This window comes from Mixophyes fleayi, chromosome 9 (assembly GCF_038048845.1).
Source record: "Mixophyes fleayi isolate aMixFle1 chromosome 9, aMixFle1.hap1, whole genome shotgun sequence".
Lineage (NCBI taxonomy): Eukaryota > Metazoa > Chordata > Amphibia > Anura > Limnodynastidae > Mixophyes > Mixophyes fleayi.
In genome coordinates this window covers 60,483,542-60,503,356 of record NC_134410.1, presented here as the reverse complement: position 1 = coordinate 60,503,356, position 19,815 = coordinate 60,483,542, and the positions used below count along the sequence as shown (strand labels likewise).

The window sequence follows — 19,815 nt, the reverse complement described above, 5'->3', positions numbered from 1 at the left end:
TGCTCAGCAGCATTATTGATCGGACTGGGCGGGGGCGCCCCCGACCCGATCAATGCTGCTGAGCACTTTCACTGCAGTCCTTCCCCGGCGCGCTGTAGTTGCCTTACTGAGGAGATCTCGTGAGTCTCACCCTCACGAGATCTCCTCAGTAAGGAGCGTACAGCGCACCGGGGAAGGACTGCAATGCCAGGAGAAGGAGGTAAGTGCCTTGGGGGCTGGGGGCAGCTCGGCTCACAGGGGAGGGCCTCACCGGGGGGGTAGCTCGGATCACGGGGGGGGGGGGGGAGGCCTCACGGGGAATGAAGGCCCCCTTAGCCCAGATGCCTCCATTCCCTTAATCCGGCACTGGTTGCGACACAGGCATAAACCTCCACTCTTAGATTGCTTAAGTTATTTCCGCTCACAACTTTAAATGACTGCAAATGGGTGATGGACCATGTAAAAGCTGCATATCACAGAGAATGCTGGGGGTGGGCGATACCGCATTACACCTGCTGCAGTTCCGCCACTAGCCAGGGGTTTGGTGTATTGTTCATCATGCTGGAGAATGCTACTTTAAAAGAGGATGTGCACACAGAGTTCACATGGGAGTAAAGCGCTGACAACAAAATCTGCTAAAACAGTTTGAGCTGATAAAAACCTCCACTTGACCAAGCTATTTAATAACAGTGGTTAACCCATAATATGGCTACATGTGTCTGGAAAACATATCAACAAACATTTGAGAGCAAATTAGCACAAGCTTGATTTACTGTTCAATTTCCAAAGCACTGAATACAGCCACAGTCTCTTCATACCTACACTCCCACGCCATTCATTCTTGGACATTGAGCACTCCTCAGCCTAATACAAGGACTCCTCCCTAATATTGTGGAGCTATTTTTAGAGCTCCCAGGGCACAGATCATTACGGTTGAAATGCTTTTTGCATGCGAAGAACGGGAGGGTATTGTGTCCTGGTTGCTGTTCTCAAACTTGAGGACTGAAACTTGTTCCTTAGATGCAGAGAAATACTTGTAAATGGAGATCTTATAACAACTTACAATTCAATAGAACTAAAAAGGAGAAGAGCCAGGCATAGAAGGCGATCATTATTAGACCTAGGGAGGAATTACAGTGCTATCATGTGGCTATGTCAACATATGCAATTATTTAAGGGATGCAAAGTGTAGAACGTTGGCAATCTATGAAGAAGTATGAGATCAGTGTTCCTGCAGGATAAACACAATAATTATAAGGTGTATTTTATTTTTTGTAAATATGATAAAAGATAAAGTAAAAAATCTTCTCCTTGAGCCTTGTGAGAACACCGTCTGTGTGACGTCTACCAGTGTACAGAGCCACACAATTCTGTAGCTGCATTTACACAAGTGTGGCCAAGAAGGTAATAGCTCTCCTGCCCCTCCCCTGGGATTAGGTCTCATGGCAATAAGAGAGTGTACGGGATTAAATAGTTGTATATTTATTAACTATTTAAGAACACCAAGATGACGGTTATGGTCATTTTAATAAACAAGTAAAAGTGGGCTTTTGTCTAGGCACCATTATTAATTGTCCTAATTTATAGAGCCTCTGGGGCTCATGTTAATTGACGGCAAATTCCATTCTGACATCATAATACGCTTTTTACATCTGAGCATGCTCACAACCACTAATTTTGGAATTAGTACTCTGTGCGCTTGCCCAGAAGTAAAAAAAGACCTATTACACACCAAGAATGGAATTTGTGTTCAACTTAACATAAACCCCTCAGTCTCACTCCTTTATGCTTCAGTAAGAGAAATATCATTGTTCAGTTAAGGGTATGTGTTGCTGGGTCCTATGATATGATGTAAAAAAAACTGTTAACCTGAACCTTTACCTAATGCTACTGAGAGAGTACTAAGCCTAAACTTAAAATTAGAACTAGCAAAAAATGTAAGCCTAGTCTAACATTTCACAATCATAAGAGCTCTACACTCGCTCAAAATTCTAAAATAAAATAAAACGAAAACCCTCCACAAACAAGATGATTAATAGTGCGAATGTTCAAAATATGCACTTTTGTGATGCACTGCTTTCTTGTGAAAACTTGTGCATGTAGGTTTTAAAGTACACTTTCCAGTTATTCTTTAACACAAGTTCAGAGTTACATTTTTGTAACTTTTTATATTTTTATATTTCTGCTCACCACTTTTAAGTGGCTGCAAATGGGTGTGTGAGGGGGTGGACCATTTAAAAGCCACAGTCTCTGTGATATCACAGGGATCAGTGGTCGTAGTGGGGGTGTATAGGGTGGCATGCCATACCGCTACTTCTGTTAGTGCCTTAATTGTAGCACTCTAAAATTCCATTCACTTACATTCCCAATATAATTTTCATACCGATACTTCTAAATATCTACTTTGACCACTGACACAGATTCTGGCCTTTGATTGATCATATCACACCTGCCTCTGAAGCATCATACAGTCTATTTTTCAGTGAAATGCGCTCTGGTAAAGAGACCGACTGTGCAGAAAAAAGGGGTGGCGCAGAAAAATATTGTCCTTCCATCCAATAGATTAGATAAATTAATCATGATCCCATGCCACAGAAATCAAGTTATATAAAATATATTCATGTTTGTATTTAATAGCACGGGGAAAAGAGCCATTGTGCTGCAGATATGTACTTTTATTAGTCTAACTGACACTAGGACAATCAAAGCTAATTGCAGATTGATTGCTATAGGTTTCTTCGCACCTACCGTCGTGGTCAGAAGTAGCCATTGTACTTTTTTCAAATAATTCATAATTTTCTCTAAACATATTTTGAAATTAATAAGAATATTTGGTCTCCACAATTCTCTCTTTGTTAATACTGCAGAACCTTCGTTTTTATTCTGAATGTAATATTGTATATTATTCTATATACTTTTAAATCAGAAAATGAAAAGAAATGATAGTGCCAAAATTATTGACACCCTAGACCTAATGTTTGGTAGCACAACCTTCGGACAAAATAACTGCAATCAACTGCTTCCTTCAGCTGTAGATGAGCTTCCTGCACCTCTCTACTGGCAGTTTTGCCCGTTCTACTTGTGAAAAATGCTCCAGATTTGAAGAGTGTCTTCTCCCAACTTCTGTTTTCAGATCTCTCCACAGTTGTTCTATGAGATTTAGACCTGGACTCATTGTTGGCCACTTCAGAACTGTAAAGCATCTTGTCTTGAACCATTCCTGGGTGTTTTATGTCCTGCTTGAAGACCCATAACCTTTGACGGAGACCCAGCTTTCTTGCTCCGGGTTCAATATAGCTTTCCAAAATGGCCTAGTAAAATCCAGATTTAATGATGCCATGCACACCTCCTCCATGTTTGAGTGTAGGTAAGATGTTCTTTTCTTTGCTTTCTCTCCTGAGCTTCTAACCCCCTTTTAATGAGTTAGTGATGTATGGTGTGAGTCAAACCGGTCATACCTTCTGTCTGAAGGGCATTTTGAATCCTGCAGTCGATTGAGGTGCTTAGATCAAGTTTTCATTTGCGCCCACATCCAGGTTGGCTGGTTACAATGCCAAGTGTCATAAACTTCCAAGTAACATTATGACAGTGGAGATTAGAACATTGACGATTGATTTGTGCCCTTGAAAATGTCCATGCTTGGCTACAATCGTCTTTCTGATCTCCTTGGACAATTCTTTGTTCGTCTTTATATTCAGCATCCTCATTGCAATACACATAGTGGCACAAATGCAAGAAAGAGTCCTTTCTACTATTCTTGCTTGTTTAATATTATTTTTAATGCCGGCACCTGCTACTCATCACAGATGAGTTCAGTTCCAAAGTGAACGAGAATCACCTAATTGAAATCTAATTATTTGTAACTATAACTAAGAGTTGTAAATCATTTAGTCCAGCCCATTTAAGTCTTTCTGTGTGGAATAAGCTATGACTTAGTAAATTTGTCTGCTTTTTAGGTTTTATTCCGTTGAAAACCAAAGAAATGCATATGTGGATAACAAAATACATTTCAACACTTTTATGGAAGAAATTGGGCATTACTGGGTAAAAAAACGAAGAAGGGACAATACTTATGGCTACGACAGTACACTCTCGCACCTATATTGGTAAATGCACCCCATGGGATCTGTGAATAGAAAAAGGATTAATTTCCTAAAAAGAAAAATGCTATATATATATATATATATATATATATATATATATATATATTTACACATAATATTATAGTTATACTACATTTAATATTGTGTGGTAATATTATTTCAAGGGATTATGTAACTGGTTATCTTGCTTAAAAAACTGTTCCTGATCCAATGTATGTTTACCGTTTACACCTATATTTGAACTTATGAACATACATATCATGATAACATTTCCAGGGAAACTCCAGTGAACTCTGAACAAGAGACATAGCTATTCATAATATTGAATTGGGCCAGGGGTTAAGTAAAAGGACAAACTGGGTTGGTGAAATAGTTCTAACTAGCTGTCAGATTCTGTTTTTGTTTAAAAAGAGTCAGTCACCTAAACAACAGTGAAACTCTCACAAGGAAACAAATATAAAAGGCTTATTCGATCCATCCATAACTATTATTTTGGATATAAAACTCCCAGCCAGTACATAAGAGTGACTCAGGGGACTAATGCATTCCTCACATTCCAATGTTTTGGCTCATGGTCAGTTGGATGCTCTAAGCAGCATTCTCATTCTGTGCAAGATCAGTTCAATGTGTTCGCAATAGAGATATGCAGCAAGTAGGGAATATATCTACCTGAATGCAGCAGACACACAACTCTTCAATAATTATGGGTGTTGGGCTTTACATAAGGGAAAGCCTAAAGCAAAAGGTCACATTTAAAAAAAAAAAAACACTTAACAACATTATAACACTAAAAAAACCCATCTAAGCAGAGATACTACATTCAATAAAAGATTGCTTTGGGACACAGGATCCTATTACAGTAGTAGCTTTATGTGACTGTATACCACACCACAAAAGATTTGGGCACAGTTTGGGGTAAGGTTGTGTCCCCTTAGGTCAAATCTCTGTCTGGGACTGCTGCTGAGTGCACCAAGATTTAATTAAACCTGTCAGACCCTAAGTAGCCATCACTGGTCTACCTACTACCAGGGGCTTCATGGGATTAATCTTATGATCACACATGCTATTCCTTAACATGAAAAGCTTTTCAGAAAATCTGTTTTACTTGGATTTTCCCCATGCCTCATACTGATCTATTTAGTGTCAACACATTCATCCTTGGTGACAATAACTTTTACCTGATTGCTTGAAGAGCTGTCATCAAACAGCTGTAAAACAGATGCAATGCTATATGAGATTTTTTCATTTTATTAAGTGAAGAGAGTAACTTACAAAAAGCAAAACACTGCTCCCTACTTCAGGACGACTGCCAGCAAGTTGCCGGATTTATGTTTTTGTAATATCATATGGTTAGTGAAACAGGGTTAATTTAGATTGAATGGGTTAAAGGACAATTCCACAGAGGAAAGGAATCTGAACTGATGTGATAAATTCCAGACACATGTCCAGCAAAAAAGTACTTGACATATTATTTTAAATGGAGTGAATCACTAATACCCATGTAACTATGAGATGTCGAATTTAAAAATGATTAAGTTAAATTTTAGTTTGGAATGCAGTGCTCCTCACAGTCTGTCTGTTTTGTGATACCGCTATATGCTTTTGTTGAAAAACGCTTTAAAGCCAACATTTAACACAACTGTCAGTAAAGAGATGTGCGCTACAAAATAAAACCATGAGGATGACTTTTAAATAAGAATATCTTCTTACAACATCAGAAAACTATTGAATAACATAGTAGAAAATCCTCTGAAGAAGTGTAACTTTTAATGGGCAATTCTCTGGGCATTATAATTTATGCAGATTTAGGATAGGAAATGTATTGAATGCATTTACCCTGCCAAACCTGATATGCAGAAGTTTGACACAAGCTTATTTATTAAAATATAGCGTCCAGTAAGTGGCGCACCCAGAGGGGGGCGATCGGGGCAATTGCCCCCAATAGTATCACACTATATACATTTGCATATTGGCCGACAGGCAAGCAGAGGATCCTGCCCGGGTGGTCCGATTATGTTTTTAACACAATCAAAGCACCCGGATATCATCCACTGCCTGTTTCACAGCCGCCATGTCCGATGAAAGCATCTAAGCAAAGGAGGGGTAGGCCGCTGAATTAGATTAAAGGAGGGGCGGGGCTATGCTAATTCGCCCATCCTAAAAAAAAGTCTAGGTCCGTCTCTGCGTTCAGTATACACATGAATACTGTGTGTTCATCAGTAGCCATTAGTGATTGAATAATGTTGAAATGTTGAGGTGCACAAGCTGCCAGCCAGACCTGTTATTTATTAGGGAACTTCTGTAAAACTGTAGTTTAACCAATTTCATGCTTTCCTCATACAGGAAATGTTTTACACACTTTCACTGTTTAGTACATTAAGACATAATAAAAACTATTTTGTGGGTAGTAATTTTAAGGAAAAGCTATAAAGTTGGCCATATGCGTGGCAATTTTGTCATCCATCTGACTGATGTTGACTAAACTAAATGTGTCTCTACTGACCACCAATAATAAGCAAGAACAATTGAAATCCATTCAGACTATAATTGTTCCAGGTCAAAATTGCAGTAGGACCAAATAAAAATATGGGGCCAGCTTATTGATATGGGATAAATGCTAGTGTAGCTAATGGTGGGATTGCCACCTCGTCTGCACAATACAATGTATAAAATCAGCCAAATATTTCAAGAACAAATTCTAGGAATGCCAAGTCTTAAATATGCCTTACGTGTGCATGTGTGTACCAACAATTCATGCATTATTCATGATATAAGTGGTATCATCTTTATCTGCCGAGCGAGGGAGAGGGTTCCTACATTGTGGCCACTGTAACCCATGTCTGTGTACAGACGTGTTGGATCAGAAGATGGATTGGTCTGCGGGCATCAGATTTGTCGGAATAGAGCAGAACTCAGATGTTTTCCATTAATAGTAGTTTTGTTATGCTTCTGATTAAGTGGTCGACTCTAACCTATAAATGGAGACACCAGGACATGTCCCACATATATGACATATTGAAATGCAACATACCACAACGATAGAAAATCTTAGATTGGACAATTTATCAAGAAAATGTCCCCGGGGCAGCTGATTGATGCTCAGCTCACTGGCGACAATAGCAGCAGTAACAGTACTCTCAGGCCAGAGCAGGGAGCCTCTGCTCACACATACACCAACATGCCGGCTCGCACATATGCGCTGGAGCTGGAAGCCTGAGCTTGGGCTTCTGGTTAAAGATGCCTTTGAAAAAAAAGTATATGGAATAAAAAAATACGAAAAAATAAATAATCATTATTGAGAAGAAAGAAAAAAATATTTCATTATGTGCATTGCATGGGGAAGAATCACAGCTGGATATATTACCGGTAGAGGGGCTTTGATAGAAGCCCTTATCTCCACCCCACTTGAAGAAATATTTATTTTAAGCTTGTATAACATTAGGACAATTTAAACACACATAGTAGTATGTTAGAAAATAGCTGCTATTTCTTAGGCAGGAAAGTTACATCATGGAGTTCCATCTCTTTTTTGAGCCAAGGAAAGGAAACAGAAGCAAGATATTGTTAGCGCATGTGGTCGTAACCCATGTGACTGAAACACACTTCTGGTTAAGTGACTCAAGTGCATGTGTGAAAAGGAATTCCAGTGTGTGCTTCTCGTTGTCAGGAAGTGATTGTATTACTCAGTGTGTGTTATTCATACTGAGTTACTTACTATTACTTGTGGGCAGGCATACAGTCAGCAGTAATCATCATCTTCATTATCAATATTTATTTATATAGCGCCAGCAAATTCCATAGCGCTTTACAATTGGGAACAAAAGCAGTAATAAAACAATACTGGGTAATATAGAGAGGTGAGAAGGCCCTGCTCGCAAGCTTACAATCTATGGGACAATTTGAGTTTGATACAGGAGGTTAAGTGCTACATATTGCATATCCAGCCAGAGAGCAAAGGTAATAAGTGCTTAGTGAGCTTTATGGTCCAGTCACACAGCTGTGTTGGTCAGGGTGTCAGAGGGTTGTTGTCTTGTGTTAATTGTGTAAAGGGTGGTAATAGGGTAACCTAGTGAGATTAAGATGGTGAGGAATAATATAAGATTGCCTGAAGAGGTCAGTTTCCAGAGAACGCTTGAAGGTTTGAAGATTACAAGAAAGTCTTATTGTGCGAGGGAGGGAATTCCATAGAAGTCATGTAACCGGGAATGGGAGGATGTGATGAGAATGGATGAGAGACACAGATCTTGTGCAGAACGGAGGTGTCGAGTTGGGAGATATTTTGAAACAAGTGAAACGGAGTTATAAAAGAAGATGTTGGAGATCTAACATCAATGCTGTATAAGAAGGAGATTGTGGAACACTTTTCTCAACTGTTTTGGACCCTAAATTTTTACTTTATGTTTTTTGTTTGACACATTAGCACCTTTATTTCTTTCATATTTTGTGTTACTTGTGGGTTGTGGGCTGCATTTGTCTTTTGGAGCGCTGTTGGTTTAGTTATCTATTTTCTATATAAGTTTTTGCTTGTCAACCTTCCTTTACTCTTTTTGAAATGACTAATGATTGCTACTGGGGATAATTGATCAATAACTGAGAGATAATGGAATGCCAGCAAATGAACCAACATAAATGGACCATTTGGGTAAATTAAAAGGTTTTGCAGAGAGGGCTTCAGAATTATGAACATAGAAAAAGTAGATTAGTCAAACAGTGCAGGACCATGAGTCCACCAGGAAACACATGAGAACATAAACAGGACTAAGGGGACTTCAGGTGTTTTCATTAGAGATAGGGATTCTACTTATCTATCAAAAGTTAACACTGGCAATGAGATGTACTACTGCAAGTCTTCTTCTGTTATCATCATCTCAGGAAGGCGATAGTAGAAGATAGTTGAGGAAAAATACTTTACTATTTAAATAAAGCATTTTTTCAATCAGCAATATTTTTAAATAATAATTATTTATTTTATATGTTTTATGCATTTTTTCTATTTTTTCCCCCCACAAATGACAACTTAATGGCCAAGCCTGGGCTTTCGGTTACAGTGCACATGTGTGAGACGGCTAGCCGGGGCATGCATGGGCATATACCCTTAGACTGGCCCAGCAATGTGATCAATGAAATCTTTGTGCTGTTTTTCAGTATTGCAAAACAATATTTTTATATTAAATTGCGCCAATAAATTGCGACAATAACAAATGTTCCATAGAAAATCGTTGTTATCAATGCAGATTGATAGTTAGGGGCCACAGGCTCAAATAGGGAATCAGACAAGACCGAGGCAGGAATCACATAAGGGAGGAGAGGGAAGGACATATCAATCAGACCAGCAATGGTGAACACTGTTCCTGGTCACTGTGTGCCCTTGGGCCTAAAGCAGCCATCTTTACCCTTGGGATTCCAATCAGGAATATGGATGCCCCCAAAAAGCAAAATTAATATCAGAACTACAGTAGGGAAAACTAGGGGGAGTCTACCAGGACAGAGAGAGACATGGGATTGCAGCAACAGAATCTGATCAAGACAGACACGGGGTAATCAGTGGAGCAGAAACCAGGAGAAACGAAAAACAGACCATTACAAAGACACAACGGCACAGACTAAGTCTACGACAAAAGCTGGACAGTGACTGAGACTGCGACTGCGACTAGGACGAGACTTCAGCAGATTTAAATCAAAGAAAACAATAGAGGGCTGGACACAGGGACAGTCCCCAAAATGCTCCAGCCATCTCCAATGCCTTAACTTGGCCTGGAGAACATTGGGAGCTCATTGCTGCTGGGTTAGTTAGGACAGAGAAGACAATCACTGATAACCCTGAAATCCTGGGTTCAAACCATACCAGTGCCTTATATTGGGGTCCCACTTATTTATATTCTTATTTATACAGCACCAATGAATGCATGTTTGTAAAGTACCTGATTTAAACCTCATTTGGCAGTAATTGCCCTTATTCCTCTACCATTATATAAAACTAAAGTTTGTGGGTAACTAACACTTTACGGATATTCCAGCTTGCTGAAATAAGGAATATAGTTTTCATTGGTCATTTTCTTTTCTCTCATTGAAGCAGGTCCTAAATTCAAATCCATGACGTTTAGGTTGACCTTCAACAGGGTTAGAGTTACAAAGTGGACATATCACCAAGAAGTAACATTTTATTAAACTCAATAAAATCATTGATATTTATATATATTGATTTTATATTCACTAAATAGTTATAAATACTATGTGACTATGTTTATTTGGGAACTGCTGAGAGAAAAAGATATTATGCGACTGATTCATAAAGGCACGTTTACTGAGCACAATGGGCCTGATTCATTAAGGAAAGGAAAGCAAAAAAATAAGTAACTTTGAAAAATGGGAAAACCATGTTGCAATGCAAAGGGTGCAAATGAGTTTATTATTTTGCACATAAGAAAACCACTGGCTATTTTTTCATGTAGGACGCAAATACTTGATAGCTTTATTGATTTGTTTGCTTTACACTGACATTAAAAGTTGATCTAGGACATGCTCTACCCCAATTATAAATCTGTCCTCACATTTTCAATTTAGCTCCCCGTCCCATACAACATGGTTTTGCCAAGGTTCAAAGATACTCATTTTTTTTTGCTTTAATTTTGTTAATGAATCAGGCCCAATGTGTGTTTGTTTTAAAACGCATGTAAATTGAGTATACATAAGCCCAAATTCAACAAGGAACGGATGTAAAGATATGTGTGGTGATGAATCCAGGTGTAGGTCTGTTCTGCTCTACTAGAAAAGAGACTGCAGGATACGTCCAATACATATGTGGAATATAAAATCACAAAAGAATGCACAGAAAAGAAACTTCACTTAATGTCACCTGTTAATAATATAGGCATTAATGATAAAACAGTAAAACAATTTAAAAAAAAGTGTTTATTTTGTATTTTTTTTTCATGAAATTAATTTATTAGTATTTTATTATTATTATTATTATTAATTTTTATTTATAAAGCGCCACAAGGTGTCCGTAGCGCCGTACAGGAACAAGCAAATTACAATACAATGGGAGACAGCGCAGTATAGTAAACAGTAAGCACAGTAACTCAATAAGCTCAATGCACAGCTAGAGAGGGCGGGGGAGGGGATTCATATTATGAATGTTCACTGTGCATAAAATACATTTTTATAGTTGCTCCTGATTGCAGACACAAGTAATCAGCACATAGACTAAACCTGTAGCTGGAGCAAGAGATACGACTAAAACAACAAGTACCTGAGAGATGCCCAGAGCTTGATTCCGACGCTACTGCGTACACTTGAGCTTGGCAGGCCCTTACTGTGCATTGACTACGGGCAGCCGCCCCTTCCCCACCCTGTTCCCTTCCTGAAATCATAAGTAGTAAATATCCTTTGCGCTCGAAGATGAACTGGACGTGGCTGAGTTCTGTGGTGTCTGGGCATACGCAGAGTGATTTTCCTTGATGAATCAGGCCCATAGTGATGGGAATGTTATGTCGTGACAAAACAACAGTAATTCTACTTAAAACCTCTAAACTATGGTTCATATTAAGGAAAAAAGGTTTCATATAAACATCTATTTGTATTTCGATGCCCACATGTTACAGCTGTGAGATTATTGATATTTTGATAAATGGCTCTCTTTGTGCTAATAACTCCCATGACTTCTCCTGGCTCTGCACAATGTCTTTGAGGTCCCCACTATTGTGACCCTGAGACAGAGAACAATTCTAGCGTACTTGTGCAAACACCCTGAGCACTTCCTTTGCTGCATCTTTCCCACACTAACCAGAAACACAGGAAAGGCTGCGAGAAGCTAGGTGGAAATGCAGGAGTTGTTTGGAGCGATCTGAGCACAGTTCCGGAGTCCCAGCACTTCCTCCCTGTTTCAGCTGGCACTGGCTAGCAAAACTACCATACTGCCAGTTAGCCATTTGCTGTCTAAGACGACTGTACTGAAACGAACACCCACTCTTTCAGGAAATTGTCATATTTCAATATTATTATTCCCTGTTACCTGATTACCTGAGTCTGTGTATTATAGGTCAGAGTTATAAAGCAGTGTTATGACATTACTTGCCGCCCATTGGAACAAGTAGCTTCATGGCTCAATCACTTTAGTGGCTTATGGCCCTATATAAATATAAGGAATTCTCTTATGACTTTCACCTCCTACACACACATACAAAGAGTAAATTACACTGGCGTCTCATAAACATATAAGGTAAAGGTAAAAATGTAGAGTAAGGCCACAAATGCTGTAATAAGTTGCTATTAAAACTGACTTCATACACAACAATTTTCAATCCTGACCCAGAAGAAAGGATAGCCGGTAACACAGCCAGTCCCAGCACAATGCATGGGGGCATCTTTATGAATACTTATGACAAAGCAACCAATGAGATGTTTAGTTTCCTTTTCTAATTTGTACAATAAAAATGGCATTTATAAGCTTGTTTCTAGGATTGACAGCACCTTTTCTACATAGTAACCAAAGCACCTGTTTTCTTAAATGTCCCCCATTCAGTGGCTGAACCATCCTGGGAAGCAAAATAGAAAACCATCATTGTGCTTTTTTTAAAATCAGTAAAGCGTGACCCTGAAGCAAAAAGATGAATTGATAGCTCTTGTTCCAAGTCTTTCTATACCAGCGATGGTTTATCTTTGCAGAGCTGCGAGTTGCTTCTTTCTCTAGAATTAAATACATCAGTGTACATATTTACTGTTGCGAGGGAATTCCCAGGGAAGGAGCATAGAAATATAATATATGTAGACACTACACTTGCTACTGATGGTTATTGCCTTAACTTATAAGATAACATTGCCCGCTAAGCACTTTGTACCTTTGCAATCTGGCTGGACCAATATGCAAAGGTGGCACAACCACATGCATCAAACTCCCATTATGCTATAGATTGTAAGCTCTCTGTCTACAATACCCAGTGTCATTTTATTACTGTGTTTGTTTCCAATTGTAAAGCCAGTGGCGCACGCAGGGGGGAGTTTCTGGGTCTCCAGAAACCCCTCCCCTCCGCTAAAGAAGTGCCCTACGTAACGGCACTGTACTATATAGCAGCCGCTGCGCTGTCAAAGAAGCGTCCGCGGCGGGGCTGTATTGTATACAGCACCGCCGCGGACGCTTCTTTGACAGCGCCGCGGCTGCTGTATAGTACAGTGCTGCCTAAACGGAGCTGCTGCGCATGCAGTAAAAGCAAAAATGGCTAACACTTTAATAAACAAACCTTGGATGGCTTTGTACTTTTATTAGTTCTTACAACAAATTCATTTAACTCTCTGGCAAAACAACTATGAGCCCAGGTCCCATAGTTACATAGCTAGTAAGGCTGGAACAAAAACTCCACAAAAGATGAAAGTTCCGTCTGAGTGTCTGGACCCTATGAAAAGTGGTTGAGTGTGATCTAGAAGGCAGAGTGAAACAACAATCTAAAGGGAAAACACATGAAGTCTCTGTAAACGTTGGCCTGTCCTGAGCTTCTGCTCTCACAATATTATTTAAGTTAAACATTCACAGAAGCAAATAAAATAAAATGACATGAACTTCACAGCTTCTTCTGATTATTATGTTGTTGATGTTTACAGTGATCTAACCTCTGATTTACAGAGTATAGTGTACACTATGGGAAAGGTTTATTAAAATCAATATACAGGTAATGGACAAAAATGGTGGTAGAAGATGCTCAAGGGTTGTTCAGAACGCTGCTCTCCTCTACCAGCCATGCTGGCCATAAATATAGGCATCCAGGACGGTCAAGTATTTTTAGGCTACCACTTGTATATTGGCTCTAATGTGTGTGTAAACAATATCAAATCTTGACTAATATTGAAACTTCCGCAGTTTTCAATGTTCCGTATAAACACCTGATTGCTGTTGATCCTGTTGAAAAAACTGTCATACTCAGGTGCGGGCTGGGAGATGTCAGCCCGGGGGGGGCGCATAGGCAAATGTCTGTTTAACCTGCTGCTATCCAGTTTAATCTTCCTTTTTGTACTGAATATTGTTGTGCATAAACGAGATGCTTACCCACGAATCACAGTCCCATCTCACCTACATTCATTTCTAACCTATGCACATATACTTGTGACTGTTAATTCTAACTTTTATATAAAACAAATTGGATTTTTGTTTTAGGGGTCCTCTAAAGTAGAACTAAATGATTTTGTCATACAGGACAATGATCTCTATTGTTTTCTTTTCCATTAGATATCAGAATGACTCTGCGTAAGATCAACGGAGAGAGGCAGCCGCACATTGGAATGAATGCCCAGAAAATAATTCAGATACTTATTGGATGTCACAATATTTCAGCTGAATAATAGCCTTGGATCAATAGTTTCTGTCATGTAACTGACTTGGATCAAATAACATAATGCAATTTTTCACAGCAATCTATAAGATACTAACAAGAAAACATTATATGCTTATACAAGTGGTGCTTTGCTTCTATGAAAAAACCCACCAAGAATCAAAAACACAAAACAGAAAAGCATAGTACTATTTGACCAATGTTAGCAATTACTCTCACCTCCCATAAAGACACCTTGCTGATCTTAACTAGTCAGTAATATTTTTTGGAGCTTTTAACTATTATCTGTTTAAGCAAATGCCTAGAGGAATGCTAGTATTCGTGGTGCAGACGACTCTCATCCACTGCTCTAATTAAGATTCCATATGTATCTGATTGCATACCCAATCACAAGAGCACAAATACAATAAATATATAATATAACATGAGTAACTTTCAAGCTTCCCTTAAGCATTAGTATTAGTTTCTTCTTCCCAGTAAACTGTTATCTCATACAAGAGAAATAATGTCTTGTTTCCAGAGATCTACCATAAAGCACACTTGACCTGCTCTTTGGAAGGTTTATAGAGTATTTGGGCTGCTTAAAGCATTAACCACTTATGCTTTCAGCCAACACATATGCATAAGGTTAGTCAGCAGATAAGAGCTTAGCCCACCTAGTCACTACAGTCTACCCTGTTTTAAACATGATTTATAAGCTCATACTTTATCTGCTCTCTGGGTTGACCTTAAGCACTCATTCATTACAAATTCAAGGTGATAAATAAAACATTTCTGTACTTCATTGTTACACATTAATAATCGTCTCTCTTTTCATATCCAATCAACAAGCTGTAGACTGAACTCAGTTCAAGCACAAGGATCTGGTGCGGAAGAAGGAGACTTTGGGGTATATTTGCTAAACTGCAGGTTTGAGAAAGTGGAGATGTTGCCTATAGCAACCAATTAGATTCTAGTTATCATTTATTTAGTACATGAAACTATGAAACAACAGCTAGAATCTGATTGGTTGCTATAGGCAATATCTCCACTTTTTCTCTTTTCTACAAGGGCAGAGGGACCCTGCACTGGCCCAGCATGCTGTATAAGACTACCTTTACCCCTGCCAGCCTCTTTTGTTGATAAATTGCCTCATAGAAGATTTTCTATCTTTGCGATAGGCAACGATAGGAAATCTTCCAAATATCACTTTGGTGAACTTATTTATAGCTCTTCTGTGTCCAACTCTGGAAACAGTCACCAGAAATCAGTATGGATGTCAACAGGTCTTTATATTATATAGCTGAATGGTTTTCACACCTCACTTATATTACTTCCAGCATTATACCTTGTCAAGTTCAACAGGAGATCTCCAGGGTGGTGATAAGTGCTTACATCTCACATTAGCATTATGCAGATCAGCCTTACATAGTTAATTTTTGAGTAGCTGTTATAAAATGACTCCACGTAAGTGGTTCTTACCAAGTGTTCAGTGATAGAGGAAAGTGCTTTACTGTCAGAGGATGTCAAGACAGCCATTGTTAATCGGAGAACTATTACTTTTAAAGTCAATATTTTTTTTTATTTTATTAATTACTCTGCTCCATGAGTACTTTTTAATTAACTTTTTGCTTGATAGCGTTTATAATAGTTAATTCAGGTAGAGTACAAAAAGATTGAACTTTATACCTGAAGTGTGTGTTTGGGTGCAAATACTTTTATAGTTACCTACAACATTAAATAGGAGTGAAATCTAGTAGCAGGACAGGTATGTGACATAATTATAGCTCTTATAAAAATATAAAGAAAGAGTTATGAGCGCTGACATTAGTAAAAGTAATGTTCACAGGGTTTCCAGTCTGAACAAGGTAAATAACCAGAGCAGACGGATGTTATAAACATGCCAGATTAGTATAGGGTGGATTACATATTAAATTGTTTGGTCAGCTATAGTAGGTATCATTACAGTTGATTGACTTGTAAAGAATCATTCTCAGAAGCTCAGAAATGGTATTGGTGGAAGGTGCAAAGTACTGTAGGGCAGTAAGTTATAATTGCTATTATTATTATTATTATTATTATTATTATTAATAATAATATGTTGGCATGAATTATTTTAATGGGCCAATTTGAGATATGCTTCTAAATACTGTAACATATGATACAGTAAATAAATGTTAGACAGTCTAATTAGAACAGAAATTACAGTGATTTGTCAATTGAAAACAGAGGATGTACATTTTTGCTTAATGTAAAATTAAATTCTAAATAAGTTTTACAGGGAAAAGGGCAAAGGTCAGTTGTTAGAGTGGTTTCACACAGGTGCTTTTCATGCTAACACTTTTCCAGCTTCAGAAGACTTTTTACAGCTAATTTGTGTAGCATATAAATGCAGCTGGAAAGGTTCAACACTTTTAAATAAAACACAGCTTAAAATGAGCACTTAAAACACTATTGATAGGGTCTGCTCAAATATAATGTATTTATTTCAACTGGAGAGTGTTCCAAAACACTGCTGTGCTCCAGCGATTAAAGCACTTGTGTGACAGGTCATAGAGATGAATGATGTCGATTTGGAGCAATTTGATGCTGCACATCAAACACAGTGAAAAGGGTCCATGTGATAGTATCATCAGTCAATAAGCTCACGGAGTCTGTGGCTCATTAACCTGTTGTAGAACTACTACTTCCAGCATGCTCTGCCACCTGTAGGTTAACAACAACTATGAGCCACAGGTTGCCAAAGTCTGTTATATTAACACATCACCATCTCTAGTCTCTAAAGTACAATAAATGATGAGATCATTGTATATATGGCCACATAACCTGATGTTATCGTTTAACCCCACCCTGGTAGGATAGTTTAGCATTGACCTAGGTGTCCGTCCTTAAGACAAACCCGCAAGTCTGCACTAAATGTTTCACTTGTACACAGAAAGGATAATAATAGAATACAGCAAATGAACGATTTGCACTTAAAAATGGGAAGGAGAGTGCCATCTGCTGGTGGATTTTGCAAGCTGTACTCTATTCAGAGAATGTGTACCACTAATTGAAAACATATCCTGAAATAAAAAAATATATATATATATACCTCCGCCAAGCAATTACATTTTTACATATCTGAAATAGCTTTAGTCATAAAGAAAACAAATAGAATGACGTAACATTGCAAGGTTGACTAAAGGTCACTATAGGGGCATTTATGTGTGAATTTGTGTAAATGTCTGTTTCCATTGGGGAAATAGAATGATGCAGTGTTTCCATACAGCACTAGTTATTGTTAGTATGGTTATAATAGAAGCATGTAGTCCCAGTTGTAGTAATTTAAGCAGTGTTTGTGGTACAGTCCAGAGTGCAATTTTAAAGTAGGCAGAAGGCAATGTAAAAGTTAAGCCAGTGGCAAAACTATCACATACTTTCTTAACACATCACTTACACATGTACCAGTCTCTCAGCAACTGCTATCCATAATGCAAATCCTGCACATAAACACACACACACACACACACACACACGTTTATCTCCTCATATCTTCTGTAACAACATTTTAAAATTCAAGCTTACACATAAAATAACGATTAAGAGCATGTTATATTGAATTCAGAAACTATGCCAATGTTTACCACCCATCACTGCTTCTAATAATTACATCACATACAATTAATTGTATATAAACAAACTACCAATGCTTATTTAATACTCTAGTGATGCTAATGTGTGTAAAAACTGCTGTAAAGAAAATCTGTATAAAACGTGCGTTCTAATGTCATAACTTATAATTGGTGAATTCTGATGTCATCACTTCAGTGCTCATCAGGAAACTTGTGTATTAAAAGGAATTATGGATCCCTACTCTAAATTATTATGGATATTACAAGTCCCCTTGGATTCATGTGACCTGTATAGAAGCACTTGTGCTTTAATATGATCATAGAACTGCTAATATGCATCTATATAACAGTGGGGTGCATTATGCCATGTATAACTCTTATATAGGACATTATTACTTATCCTCCCTCAAGAAAACTACACGTTCCTATCAAATGTACAGATAATTATTATGGGTATAAATAGGATACAATATCGATATTGGAAAGCATAATTTTCCATATATAAAAAAAAGTTATCTTTAAACTAACTTAAACCATTTTTCTGGACAAATCGTTTGTGACATCTATAATAAAAAAATAAATAAACCAGGTCAGACCATTAATAATAATAATAATAATAATAATAATAATAATATGATCAATTTCACATGTTTAACCAATGCTTTTAACAAGAAAGCAGTGGCACAAATCCAGCTTTGTACAGTGTCGTATAGCCAGTCGCATATCAAAGCCACCTGACTTGGTGCGCTTGCAATAAAACACCTAGCCAAGGCTTGGCTGCCAAGCCACACATCCACAGAGCTACTGGAACCTGATGGTATTTGCCTCTTACCTGAGGTGCACTGGAATCCTTGTAGGAGGGTAAAAGCCAATGTGACGATGTGCTTGATCCCCATGGTGACAGTGAATGGGAAGGTAAATTTCAAGACAAGTACAGAAATATACAGTTAGTTGTTCCTCGCTGCTGCGGAATTCCTTATTTGCAGAGCGCTGTCCCAACTGCCCTGAAATCCACCTTAATAGTTCCTGAGTCCAAGATGCAGACAGGACACTTTGTAAAGCAACCAACAGTGAATAGAAGTTTGAGCTGTTCAGCCAGACATCGCGATCCAGACGTGTTTCTCTAGTGTAGAGAGAAGTTTCTACTCCCTGCAGGTGCTGATCAGATCTGTGTGGAATATATCACACAGGCTACAGCTTTCACACAACTTTTTTTCCCCTTTTGCTCTGAAAAACTTTTTTTTTCCAGCTGCCAAACCCCTGGGGATAGGTTTACTTTCACACTATTTAAAAAAGAAGACATGCAGCATTTAATTCATACGGTATATGGTCAGTCAGGAGTGCCTCTCTTCTGGGATGTTTGCTACAAGCTGAGATTCTTTATACAAACACAAGAGGAAGGAGATACGTCAGCCAAGGAACCTCTCCTGTCACCATGCCTTCGAGGCAGTTTTTCCTGGCTCTGTTCAAGCCAAAGATTGCTAAGATTGTACTAAATACTCGGGTCTTAAAGGATCTCAGTGTAAAAAAAAAAAACCTTTTGCCCTTCCTGCCCTTACAGAGATGGATCAATGACAGGTAGATTACAGGTATTGAGTCCAGATGACCTAAGGTGTTTAACAGTTGCACTGCTGGAGTGACCTGGCGTTTACTAGGATAGTATTTTCTAAAGCACCCACTCCCAGTAAGCATATGTGTGCATATGTGTATATATGTGTATATGACATTTATGCATACCACAATAGCCCCTGCAGTGTAGGTTATAAAGCTATTAGAAGCCAGCAAAGAGTTTGGGACATCAGGACAGTCTTTATGTCA

At 38.3% G+C, this 19,815-nt stretch overlaps 1 protein-coding gene across 3 annotated transcripts in view; it reads right to left on the bottom strand.

Annotated features, from left to right (window-relative positions):
• LOC142100689 (vascular endothelial growth factor receptor kdr-like) overlaps window positions 1-19,364 on the bottom strand; it is a 165,219-nt gene extending 145,855 nt beyond the window's left edge. For all 3 annotated transcript variants that reach the window (XM_075184407.1, XM_075184409.1, XM_075184408.1), the window contains exon 1: window positions 18,830-19,364. In XM_075184407.1, coding sequence (XP_075040508.1) covers window positions 18,830-18,893 — 64 coding nt within the window. In that variant the 5' untranslated portion in view covers window positions 18,894-19,364. The remainder of the gene's footprint in view (window positions 1-18,829) is intronic.
• Window positions 19,365-19,815: the final 451 nt, after the last annotated feature.